This window comes from Cariama cristata, unplaced genomic scaffold (assembly GCF_000690535.1).
Source record: "Cariama cristata isolate BGI_N322 unplaced genomic scaffold, ASM69053v1 scaffold18451, whole genome shotgun sequence".
Classification (NCBI taxonomy): Eukaryota; Metazoa; Chordata; class Aves; order Cariamiformes; family Cariamidae; genus Cariama; species Cariama cristata.
Window position 1 is genome coordinate 312 of NW_009598906.1, and position 13,014 is coordinate 13,325.

General features: G+C 38.8%; 1 protein-coding gene across 1 annotated transcript in view; it reads left to right on the forward strand.

The window, feature by feature from the left end:
- Positions 1-778: 778 nt before the first annotated feature.
- AOX1 (aldehyde oxidase 1) overlaps positions 779-13,014 on the forward strand; it is a 40,403-nt gene continuing 28,167 nt past the window's right edge. Inside the window, exons 1-10 of the mRNA XM_009709494.1 lie at positions 779-830; positions 3,747-3,843; positions 5,040-5,148; positions 5,690-5,816; positions 6,690-6,751; positions 7,370-7,450; positions 8,374-8,454; positions 10,504-10,648; positions 10,821-10,913; positions 12,681-12,832. Of these exons, the coding sequence (XP_009707796.1) occupies positions 803-830; positions 3,747-3,843; positions 5,040-5,148; positions 5,690-5,816; positions 6,690-6,751; positions 7,370-7,450; positions 8,374-8,454; positions 10,504-10,648; positions 10,821-10,913; positions 12,681-12,832 (975 nt within the window). The 5' untranslated portion in view covers positions 779-802. The remainder of the gene's footprint in view (positions 831-3,746; positions 3,844-5,039; positions 5,149-5,689; positions 5,817-6,689; positions 6,752-7,369; positions 7,451-8,373; positions 8,455-10,503; positions 10,649-10,820; positions 10,914-12,680; positions 12,833-13,014) is intronic.

Below are 13,014 nucleotides of genomic sequence, written 5' to 3' on the forward strand. Positions count from 1 at the left end.
ATCAAATTTGGCTGGTAAGCAAGCTAGTTTTTCATTTGTACGTGCCTAGCTTCTCATCTTTGATGATATCAGAGAAGAGGTATGAGATGGTGTAAGATTTTCAGAGGCACAACAGAAAGTCAGCAAGACTTAAAGTGTGAAAATATTGACTATTGTCCAACATAAAGATAATGTTGCAGGAGAAAAAATAAACTGGTTGTTTATTCAATGCAACTGGAAGGAACTACCTGATTCTAAGCAATGGAGTAATAAATACTGTAATCGATCAAGAATGTAGGCATTTCTGTTACTCTTTGCTGTTAGTCTGTTATGGCAAGTGAAAGTTTATATAAATAAAGCTAGAAGAAAACAAAAAAAAAGATAGCCTTACAGGCTTTCTCTAGTGTTCATCCCAGTAGGTTAAAGTGCCAGGGAGACTCTAAAATCTGCAAATCATTAATTCTTTATGCTCTGCTACCTCTATTGTAGCAAAGTCCTGCTGCATTTTTATTTCTAATGTGATTGAAGGTAAATTCCCTCAGTGTGACCTTTTGCTGAGCAGCAGTTTAGTTGTTGCAAGGTGCCCTGGCACTTCTTTCCTGGAAACATATCTGTCAGGTGGGATTTCCAGAAGGAGCCCAAACTCTCCTGTGGTCTTTGGCAATTAGTCTAGCTCTATGAGAGAGAACCAGAGAAGGATTCCTCTCTGGCTTTGTGGGAATGTAGCCTGTGCCCTGAATTTTGAAAAACTTTGGTTTCTTAGTTAAACCTTGGTTTTCATTTCTTACTGCAGATAATAGAGAAAAATGCTGATCCTGAACAAATGCTGTTGTCTTATCTACGAAAGAGACGTATCCTTTTCTTGTCTGTTCCCTTAAGTCACTCTTTTGAGTCAGCAAAATTCTCATAAACTATAATTAAAAGGTGATTTACCAGGTTAAGGAAGTTGTGACTCCCTTAAGATAAACCCACCATATTAAATGATGTGTCTTTCTTAAGCCAAATACTCTTCAGCAAGCTGCTATATTTTTAGCCCAGTTTCCTAAACAAAGTTATATAATCAGGCATGATGTGTGTGTGTGTGTGTGTGTATCTGTGTTCCTCTCCTCTCCCTCCATAAAGAAACTTAAGAACCTTTTGGCCAGTATACTTAAAGCTTCACAGAATAGGAGTCTCCAGGTTTTGTAAAAGTTTCTCTCCCAGGAAAGGGGATATCTTGTGATGAGATGCCAAGTCTGCTGGAATTTTGAGGTAATCTATGTTTTCTTATCATAAGAACTCCAAACAGATTTCTAAACTCAAAAACCACATAAATAGTAAGTAAATACAAACAACTGTGTTTTTAAAAGAGAGGCTTATTCCCAGTGTTCGTGAAGCTATTCCATAATATTCTGAACACATGTAAGGACTCACAGCCAGGAGCAGGGAGCAAATGTGGGGAAGAGCAGAATCTCTTCTTTTTGCAGCTTCCTAGACTGTCTCATGAAACATACCCCCACAGGGCAAGTGATGTACTCTATACTGTAGAATTCACGCAGGAAAGAGTTTTTGTATTTGTCTCAAAAGAAAAACTTAAGTCGAAACATGTTTGTTAGTGATCAGTCATAAGGAGGAGTCTGGAGCAAAATAGGTTGCTGTAGTTATAGTGCTTATGAAATTATTTTCAGTAATTTGAACAACTTCAGACTCCATCGGACTATAAAAAGCAGAATCATAGAATCATTTAGGTTGGAAAAGACCCTTAAGATCGTCTGGTCCGACTGTTAACATAACGCTACCAAGTCCACCACTAAATCATGTACATAAGTACCATGTCTTCATGTCTTAAATATGTCGAGGGATGGTGACTCAACCGCTTCCCTGGGCAGCCTGTTCCAATGCTTGACAGCCCTTGCGGTGAAGACATTTATCCTAATATCCAATCTAAACCTCCCCTGGCGCAACTTGAGGCCATTTCATCTTGACCTACCACTTGTTACTTGGGAGAAGAGACCGACTCCCACCAAGTAGCTCAGTACCAGCCCTACCACAAGAGTTGTACTTCATTGGTTAAAGTGCATAGGGGAGTGAGATAATGTAATTCTGCACTGACTTGTTCTGACACCTTGAAAAATCATGTAACCTTTCTGTATCATTGTACCCTGCTTATAAGATGAGGATAAGATTAACTTTTTTTCAGGAGCCAGTTGGTTTCACCGTACGGTTTAAATGTCAGCTTCTAGTATTCCTGCCCTCTGTTGCTCTAGGTCTGTATGATGGTGTGCTATTCCCTGAGATGCACCTACCCGACTGTCTGAGACCACTTTGTTAGCCAGACAGAGGAACTGATCCTTTTCACAACAAGCCTCCACATATAGTTGAGTTAACATAGCTGTGGGACAGCGAACTTTGATAAAGAGATAAAAATTAATGTCAGGGAACAAAAATATAGGACAGGAATATCTTCTGGTGATGCTGCCAAACTCTTTATAATGTGAAATGATTGCCTGAGTGAGCATGAGGAACTTTAGCATCTTCCAGTAGTGTGTTTTATAATTGCAAGGTACAGTATGATACCTCTCTAAGCATCCTGTCATCTTTTTCTGAGGCTAAATGCCATAGGAATTGGCACGTTAGACCACTATGAATAACTGGAAGGCCAATTGTAAATTAACAAGTAAATAGAAGTGCAAGAAGGGAAGAATCTGTATCGTAAAATGCATTTGCTTTATCTGACAGGTTAGGATGTCTGTGAAAGGGCTCTGTAAAGCACTTTACAGGGGAAAAAGTGGTAGAGCTTAGTTAGATAAGACCTTAAAGCAATATGTGCATCTCAAAGCTTTACTGCAAGTGAAGAATGCTAACCCTCATATTGACAAACTTTTTTTTTCTTTTGGTGATGTGGTGTGAAAAGAAGAAGGCCTGTTTCCCATCCGTCATTCCTGGCTCCTGGTAGGCAGGAGCACCTCTTCCTGCACCTTGTGCCAGGTGTGGAGTTTCTCAGACCTCTCTGTGTACTAATGACACTCATTAGGCCAGCAGAGAACTAACCTAGGAAGAAAGGCTTTCAGCTGGATTAGGGACTCATTCACTAATTAGTCAGCTTGTCATTAGTCAGTTCATGGAAGGGACTGATGAGAAAAGACTTGGTGCAAAATGTCTTGGGTTTTGACGAAGATAATGTTCAGAAGAGGAAGAACAGAAGAGAAGGAAGAAATGAGGAGTACGGCATCTTCCTTTTAGTGGCTGTAGAACATTAAATTAGCTGTTTGTCGATTCACAGCTTCAGATTGGTCACTGTTCCAGATTCATAGAAACGAGCACTTCTCTCATAAGTGTGACTTTTCAGATTAGATGCAAGGTTAGTATCCTGACTATAAATAGGCCTTCTGGGAAAAAATGGGATATTGGTTTTAGTGTTTCATTGAAACTTCAGATATATAGCTATTTTACCCGTTACACATTTCTTCCTTTCATATTTTCACTTGGAAAACTATTTTTCACTTCCTCTTTCTGTCCCAACTTACTCTTCTTCCAAAAGAAGTCAGAATCAAGTTTTCTGTTTTCTTGAGAACAGGATTTTGGTCATGTCATACCTTAGCTTCAGTCTTACTTTCACTGAAAATTTTAATCCAACATAGAAAGGAGTCTGATACCTATGCTGTACTACCAAACCAATTCTATGTTCCTTACCAGTTCAGGAAAAAAGGTGACCTCAAGCTTTTGAGCGGAATAAAGACCAAAAGGAAACCTGATAATTTTTTTTTCCTTAATGACAGCATTTTCAGTCCATCTTACAGGAACTAAGTATGGCTGTGGAGGAGGTGGCTGTGGTGCCTGCACGGTGATGATATCAAGTTATGAGCCAACTTTGAAGAAGATACGGTATCCTTAACAAAAAATTTTGAAAACCACACAGAATTTTATGACTGTAGATACCGTTTCCAGATATGAAACTGTAAAAACAAAGTTGTGAAATCTGTACTTAATAGGAAAAGAGTCCAAAGGGAGGGTGATTATAATCCAAAAGAGAATGTTGTAAAAAACCCCTGTTGATTCAACTCTGTTGTAAATTTGCTGAAATGTCATGCTCAAATGCTTAATTTGCTTGTATATGCTGACAGCTCCTGCAACAAATTTTCTCTTTAGGAGGCATACATTTTAGCACCCTTTGTATTGACTACTGGAACATGGCTCCTACCTGCAGCTCTGTCATATGACTGATGGGAAGATAGGGCAGGCAGAAGTTTGAGTCTTACCAGCCCTTTAATACTGGACTCCCTCCCTCCACCTCACCCACACAAAGAAGGACTTTGAAACTTAAAACCAGACATTCATTAAGCTAAAAGCGAAAATAAATTACTTTTAAATTGAGAAATCTTCAGTCAGATTGTTAAATGGTAACATATGATTGTCGATTGAATATTTTTTAGGTGGGGAAAAAGTCAAGATGTTCCAGTTGTTCCTTTTGACAGCTGCATTACGTTGGAATGCAATGCAAATGAAAATGTTTAAAGTTATTCTAAGAGTCGAAATTAAAACATTCAAAATGACACTTGAAAAGAAACATTTAAACTATAGTAGAACAAAACATTTTATTGCTAATGATGAAAAGCTTTGAAGAAATTTCATTTTGGTATGTTGTTCCCATTTAGAATGCTATTTACTTTACATCAGAATTTCCTTTGGGTCACAAATTTGATTATAAATTTGCAGCAGTAATGCTTCACTTCCTTCAAACAACTGTACCAACCCTCCCTTCCCCATCTTCCTCCTCCAAAACACACTTGACATGTTCCTTGCAGGCAGGAGAGGCAAGAGGGCAATTAGAAAAGACTGAAGTATTAAGGAAGTTATAAATTCTACAGAAGTGTCCTCATAGATACGGGTTTTGTACTGGGCACAAGAGACAGCTAGTAATTGATCCCTCCTATAAAGCTTATTCTCTTCTCCTTCCAAATTATCATAATGACTGCTTTGTAAGTATAAATTATGTATTGATTGACCACAAAATAATATTCATGCATCTTTATTATAATAAAATAATATTCATGTTTTTTATTCTCCTTTATGTTCCAAAGACATTATTCAGCAAATGCATGTTTGCTTCCCATTTGCTCCTTGCATGGTGCAGCAGTGACCACAGTGGAAGGTGTTGGAAGTACAAAAAACAGGGTTCATCCAGTTCAGGTGAGACTACAGTATTGCTGTGTAAGAGGATTACTGATTTCTTCCTTTGTATGGGCTGGCTTGAGTGGCAGTGCATTTAGGGCATGGGAATTTCATATGATGGTGATTCTCCCTGCTAAATGATAAGAGAAGACAACACAAGTTTCTGATGGTTGGTTGATCAAGGCTGATGAGATATCTTACTTTGATACTGACAGCCTGATCAAATAGTTGGTATGTAAGAATTGTTGGATCAGGCTTCTGCTCCACTTGGGCTAATGGCACATCTTGGACGATGCCCCTTGCCCCTTTAGCTGATCTTTCAGTATGAATGCAAAAAAGACAGAAGTCCACTGATGGTTAATTAACTCCCTTAGTAAGATGTGCCTGGACATCGCACCCAAAATAATTATTCTTATCTGAGATTGCTTAAATTGTTTTACTTTAAAAGTCTGCTTTACTATGAAGACAACATTTGGTATGGTGTCTCCCATTTAAAAGAGAGTTCATTGGAATGGTGAAGTACACTGGAAGGGGTGCTATTTGTGGTGTTTCGTTTCAGGAAAGGCTTGCCAAGTGTCATGGCTCCCAGTGTGGTTTCTGTACCCCTGGAATGGTGATGTCCATGTACACTTTGCTAAGAAACCACCCAGAACCAACTTCAGAGCAGATGATTGCAGCTCTGGCTGGTAAATATTGCCACTTTTTAATTTGTAGGTATGTCCTTGAACCGTTTTCTTCAGATACTGTGTGGGTGTGAGTGCATGTCTGTGTGAGTAGACGTGTGCATGTATTTATGTACTCTCTACAAGCTTCCCAGCTACTGGATACAGACCTTGTATTCCTTGTCATTCTCTTCTGGAAAATGAGGCATGGAGCTGTGGATTGTTTCAGGGACAGGTGTTCAAAACATCCCCATATGTGTCTTTTGAAGTGCTTTAAATCAGGTGTGCAAAAATGTTGACATATTGGAGAAGTAGCTACATCTGAACGTCTCTGAGATCCTGTAACATCTGAAGTTGAGAATGTCATAAGGCTCACAGGAGAGCCCCTTTGCGGTAGGCATAAAACAGTCAAATAAGGTAGAGAGATGCAGACCATCTTCACTAAGGGAAAGCGTGAGCATTTATTGCAGGTAAAATAGCCTTCTGTCATCTGTTGTGCTCTACTCACAGTCAGGCCAAAGGCATTTCACGTTACTATGAGGTGAACTTAGATAGAGGTGTAATGCTAACCACCTTCACTATTAGAAATAAGTCAGGGGGAAGGAGAAAAACATTTTGAGTGAGTGAAGAATATTGTACAATCTCTTATTCTCCTGCATACTGAGCCGTAGTCAACATTCCTTCTAGTGCAGCTCTCGAGTATTTCATACTTCCCTTGAAATAATAACCTTTTTCCACGGGAGCTGCAGGGTCCTAAGTCTTGTGACACTGATCTTTTCTGTCTTTCGGAGAGCTAACACTTCTCCTCAAGCTTCAAATACACAAACCTCATATAAAGACATGACATTTTAAAGCCACATGCTTTAGAACAAAGCTTTTTCTTACTGGTTTATTCAGGGAACTTGTGCCGCTGTACTGGATATAGGCCGATCCTAGATGCCTGTAAAACCTTCTGTAAGGTAAGAAGTAGTGATGATAGGAATACTGGATTGTGCCCATTAGTATGTATATGTATACAACCATTGAGATTTTCATCAAGATCATCTCTTTCCTCTGTTAAGAGATGTATGTCTGAGTAAGGTGTATAGTGGCCTAACCCAGTACAAAAATTGATTAACACAAATTAACTTGGTGTCTAATCTGGATTAGGAAGAGTAATCTGAAGTAACTCCATGTGTTTTACTGTGGGCCAGTACTGACATAAATAAAAGTAGAATTTGGGTCGATGGTCTTAGTAATTTATCATGTAATGCAACATGTCAGAATCCTACAGTGAAAGAGATGGGAAGGTGAACAGTGGGTAAAAGAAATAATACAGACCATCTATGTGTGCTCTCTCACAAGGTCAATTGAATTTCGCATAGTACGGATTATTTTGTATTAAGGGCTTCAACATCCAATGATTTTAAGTTATTTTTGAATATCACTTCTTTAACACATAATCCTTCCAATTTAGCTTATTATTAAATTTCATCTAGAACTTTATTGAAATATAAAGAGACACCTATCAGCTTAAGCAGGATTTAACTCATTGCCATTCTGGGCCATATTTCACTAATGGAATATTCCTACTTTAGGAATCCATTTGTTGTCAAAGGAAAGCAAATGGAAAGTGTTACTTGGATCAGGAAGGTGATTTGTTTGAAAAGGAAGAAAAGGTAGGTTTTTAAGTATTTTACCTATCCTATTTAAATATAAAACTTTCAGAAAGAATATTGCATGGCTTTTTTCTTGTAATTGAAGTAAATGCAGTATACTCTGCCATTTTTATCCTCCACCTTATTAACCTTACATAATATTATTTGTAAAATAAGATATTTTATTATTTCTCACAAGAAATTTTGAGATATTTCTAAAAATTAAGGATTCGTTGTGTTTATTGGTATGAGGAGGTTATGATGTGGCAGCTAGTTGGTGTAAGGTAGTTTGGATCTCCAGAGCTAAGATTTGAGCAGTTCTTCAAATTCAGGAATATTAATAGTCTCAGCTCTACTCATACAGTAATCATCATATTGTGCAAGAAATCAAAGCATACGTGAAACTATCTTAAATCAATGATCAGTGATGATCTGAATGTAACCACTGATCTCTTAGGAATCTAACTGCTGACTTGAGTCTGAAGAACTGATACACTCTTAAAAATCAGTTAGGATTGTAATTTTATACCTCTTATCCATACAAATATTTGAGTTTGATCTCAATTTTCTTTCAGTAATATATGATCTGCTTGTTTTTTGAGTACTGTAGGTTGGCGTGAAACCAGCTACTTTCTTATAGTAGGACTGCAGAAAGCCTGTACTTAGTCTTTCAGTTGCTTGTCTCCACACTGTCATTTGTGTTAGCAGTGAACTTTGAGAAACTGTTATGAACATTTCCTTCACCTCAGCAGCTCCAAATGATGCATGGTAATTTAGCACCATATCCAAACAATAATGGAATCACTAATTTTCTACTGACTTCAGTGGGACTGAAACTTCTCATAGTTTGTTTTTGGGCTTGCTTTTTTTTTGGGGGGGGGGAGGCGTTGGAATTAATGGCAAGAGAAAATTCTCAGTCTTTACTTGTTTTCTTTCTTTTTAAGGTTTCTACCAGACTATTTTCAACAGATGAATTCCAGCCCTTAGATCCCACCCAGGAGCTTATATTTCCTCCAGAACTAATGGTAAATTTTGCTGCTTATAAACTATTTTTTTAGCACTGTCTTTTCCTTATTAGTCCATAGTTCAGAATTCATTCTGAAGTCTTGCTTAGCAGTAATCATCAGAAAAACAGTCTTACCATTTTAATATAAATCCAAAATTATATACCTTTTTTTTTTGTTCCAACGAGGTTACTGAGTATTCACATACAAAAAATAATCATATTGGAAAAATGAAGTTGCAGAGTTAGGTATTAGGTGAGAAGACAAAGTAGTAACCTAAACTGGGTTTTCAGTGCAGCACCTGAAGATACAGGTGCTTCTCAGCAAACTGAGTGGCAAACACGTTATAACATTGGCAAAACAATGCATTTTCCCCATTTTGTGGCTTAATAGTTTTGTTGGTCTTTTCTGTGAAAATGTTAGCCTTGGGTAGCTACCCAGACCGGGGAGTGTTTAGCCCCAGTAATTAAAGTATGACAAAGATATAAGCAGCTAAATTAGGGCACTGGAATGGAAAGTGTCAGGCATCCTTAATTATTGACAGCAGTGTGACTCTAGAGCTCAACAGATGACAGAGTGTACCCTCAGCAAGTTTGCTGATGATACAAAACTGGAAGAAGGGGCTGATACACCAGAAGGCTGCGCTGCCATTCGGCGAGACCTGGACAGGCTGGAGAGTTGGGCAGAGAAGAACCTGATGAAGTCCAACAAGGGCAAGTGTAGGGCCCTGCACCTAGAGGGGAATAACCCCATGCATCAGTACAGGCTGGGGATTGACCTGCTGGAGAGCAGCCCAGCGGAGAAGGACCTGGGAGTCCTGGTGGACAACAAGATGCTCATGAGCCAGCCATATGCCCTCGTGGCCAAGAAGGCAAATGGTATCTTGGGGTGCATCAGGAAGAACGTGGCCAGCAGGTTGAGGGAGGTTTTCCTGCCCTCCGCTCTGCCCTTGTGAGGCCACATCTAGAGCGCTGTGTCCAGTTCTGGGCTCCCCAGTTCAAAAAAGACAAGGAACTACTGGAGAGAGTCCAGCGGAGGGCCACAAAGGTGATGAGGGGACTGGAACACCTCCCTTATGAGGAAAGGCTGAGAGAGCTGGGTCTGTCCAGCTGGGGAAGAGAAGGCTGAGAGGGGACCTCATCAATGCTTATAAATACCTTAAGGGTGAGTGTCAAGAGGATGAGGCCAGACGCTTTTCGGTGGTGCCCAGTAACAGGTCAAGGGGCAACGGGCACAAACTGAAGGACAGGACGTTCCGTCTGAACATGAGGCAGAACTTCTGTACTTTGAAGTTGGCAGAGCACTCGCACAGGCTGCCCAGAGAGGCTGTGGAGTCTCCTCCTCTGGAGATATTCAAAACCTCCCTGTGCAACTTGCTGTAGGTGAACCTGCTTTGGCAGGAGGGTTGGACTAGATGATCTCCAGAGGTCCCTTCCAACCTCAACCATTCTGTGATTCTGTGATTTGCCCTAGAAAAACTGAAACTGTTTGCTTTACATTATTGTCAATCTATAGATTCAAAGCCAAATTCTCTGTAACTAGCTGGCTGCTTACGGAGAAAAGTTGATAACTGTGGGACAGGAGTCCTTGACCGTGTATTTGTACCACCAGTAGTTCACAAACTATTTCCAAGTGATTGGTGAACAGTACTGTAACAGACAGAGACATGGACATGCATGCTTAATCTAGAAAGGGATGCTGCTGCCAGTGTCATTGGTGACCTCCAAGCAAGATAATTGTGCAAACACCTCCCTAAGTATTTTTTAATCACTTTCCTAATAATTTCAGCAATTGCAGGATCTATTCCTACTTTTTTTTGCTTGGGGGCTATTTATTATCAATCTTGTTTATTAACCCATTAGAATTAATTGAAGACATTTCACCTGTGCAGTCTAGAAATTCACCACTGTGCAAAGAGCCAGCGTAACAGTCCCATTTCTGTCCAATTTTGAAGGATTAATTAGAACTGCTGTTGTTTAAGAACTTCTTTTGACTTCCAGTCTAGTGTCTGTTAGACCTTGCACCTGTTTGTATGTCTAAATATTTAAATGTGCCATAATTCCCTATCAGAGAATGGCTGAAAATCAACCAAAAAGAACTCTGTTTTTTCATGGGGAGCGAATGACATGGATCTCTCCTGTAAGCTTAGATGAATTACTGGATCTGAAAGCTGCCCACCCCAAAGCACCTGTTGTGGTTGGGAACACTAGTGTGGGTATGTATACAATCAGAATGGCTCCTGTTGCCATAGTTCCAGTGTGCATGGGAGGAGTGGGGCTACATTTTTATCATTCTTCTTGCATTTTCATCCCTAAGCTTACTCTCCACTATGTTGGAGTTGTCATTATGGAAAATGTCTTTTGTCTAAGTCTATTCTTATCTGGTAGGACCTGAGATGAAATTTAGAGGCGTGTTCCATCCAGTTGTTATTGCTCCTGCAAGGATCCCAGATCTGAATGTGGTGAAATGCACGGATGACGGTCAGTAGACTTCACTTTTTTCAGACATAGGAGATACCTCTGCAGTAAGGGATGCTGCTCCATTCTATAGTGCTGAAGGTGTGAAGTGCTGTGCAACTCATTCCTAAGCATGCTTGGTTCTTTCCCAGGTCAAGGAGTCTGTGGCCACCGTCCCAGTGCATGATACAGTTTTGTCTTCGTGACACAGTGCAGTACTTACCTTGGGCCCCATTAGTCATCGTGGTGCAGGGGTTATACAGGTTCTGGTGCTAAGTCATGCAGTGTTTACTTTGTGATTTCTGTACCATGCTATGCTGTATAGCAGAGAGACCCATACAGAACCACAGAGAGGGTTAGCTATACTGCATGCTTGTCTGCATTAGGAAAAAGGCCGTGATTAAACTAGCATAGCTAATATGCATTAACTAATCTTGTTCTTAACCCTAACAGCATTAATTATTGTAGATCAGCGATTTTGTACATCAATTTGTATATTTAAGATAAGCACAGAGATTTTTTTTTTTTAGTTAAAGTTAGACTAGGTTTTAGTTTTTAAATAAATTCTATTGAAATTAGAAGAACTAGAAATAGATTTAAACTTACTACAATAGCCTAAATTACTTAAATATAAATTATGTTGTGCAAGTTTACTGCCAAATTTTTAAGGAAAGTCAAACCCTATATCTGATGAAAATTACTTGCTGTATGCCTGAAGCCACTTTTTGAAGTGGTAAACTGTATTTGACAGTTCAGTCGTTGCATTTAGAATATCTTTTTCATTACAGATCAGTCATCCAGTTCTAGCCAATGACTAGTTTGTTCTTAGCTGAAAAGTAGTTGGGAATTGAAAAGAAGCGAGGAGAATGTTTACTGCTTTTTTAAATCTATAAATAAAACCTAGTTATGAGAAGGTGGGACTTACTAGTTTTGAAATGAGAGATAGGCAGTTTGGTTTGCCAGCCAGAAATAGTATCTCCTCTCTTTAATCGGATTTAAATGCAAAACATGTTTTGATTAAATTTTTGTTTTAAATACACAAAATTCAGTATTGCTTTACTTGATGAATAAAAAGCCATTTAAAAATTATATATCTTTTGATTTATATTTTTGGTTTAACTCCAGTATTCATTCACAACATTCATACATTACATAAATAAAGCCTGCTAATAGTTTTGAATAGAAAGGTGCTGTTTACCGTTTTATAATACTGAAATTTTTTTAAAGTATAATCTTAAAAAAAGAAGTATAACTACTCAAATAAATGCATGTAGTTATAGGTTGTCTTTCTAGTCTGAAAAAGTATACTATATTCAGTGTTAGGACTGTTTGGGTTTTTTTGCAAATGCTACCTACCCATACCTTAGGAGATTAACTAGAATGTACTTACGCAAAGTAAGATCAAATTATGATGAAAATGATGTTTAAAAGTAGGAAGAGCCTGTTGAAAGCATTTTGAAGCTGACTCACCTTTGGGTGAAACATCACCTAAACATTTACTCAGTCAAAGCCAATGCAGGGGAGGCAGTTGGAATGGGCAGCTGGAAGCAGAGAAGGGATTTCCCTTTTAGTAGAAGTGGTGAGCTGTTAGCTCAGTTTCATCATTTCATGAAATTTTATCCTCAGTCTCCTGAAATGAAAGGCCACAGTCCCTTTAATACATAAAGGCCCCTGTCCTTACATTTACCTGTATTCCATATAAGCAGTCCTAGCTTTACAATCTGAACATAGTTTAAAAACCGGGTAATAAAGCAAGGCACACATTACACTTTCATAATCTTTTGGTTACAGGATTAACTCTGGGAGCTGCCTGCAGCCTCTCTCTAGTGAAAAACATCTTGACAAATGCAGTCGCGGAGTTCCCTGAAGAGAAGACAAAAGTTTTCTGTGCTGTCTTGCAGCAATTAAGAACTCTGGGTGGAGAACAGATAAGAAATGTTGCTGTATGTTGTTACTTGCAATAACAATTGTAACAAATTCTAAGAAATGTGAATTTGCTCTTGATCACATGTACAACTTGCATTTTTAATTCTTTTAGCAGTGAATTTTCTATCAAAACATCTTTTTTGAGCTTTCAATATGTATGTTTATGTATAGTCTGTGTTTGTATTGTCAGTTAACGTGA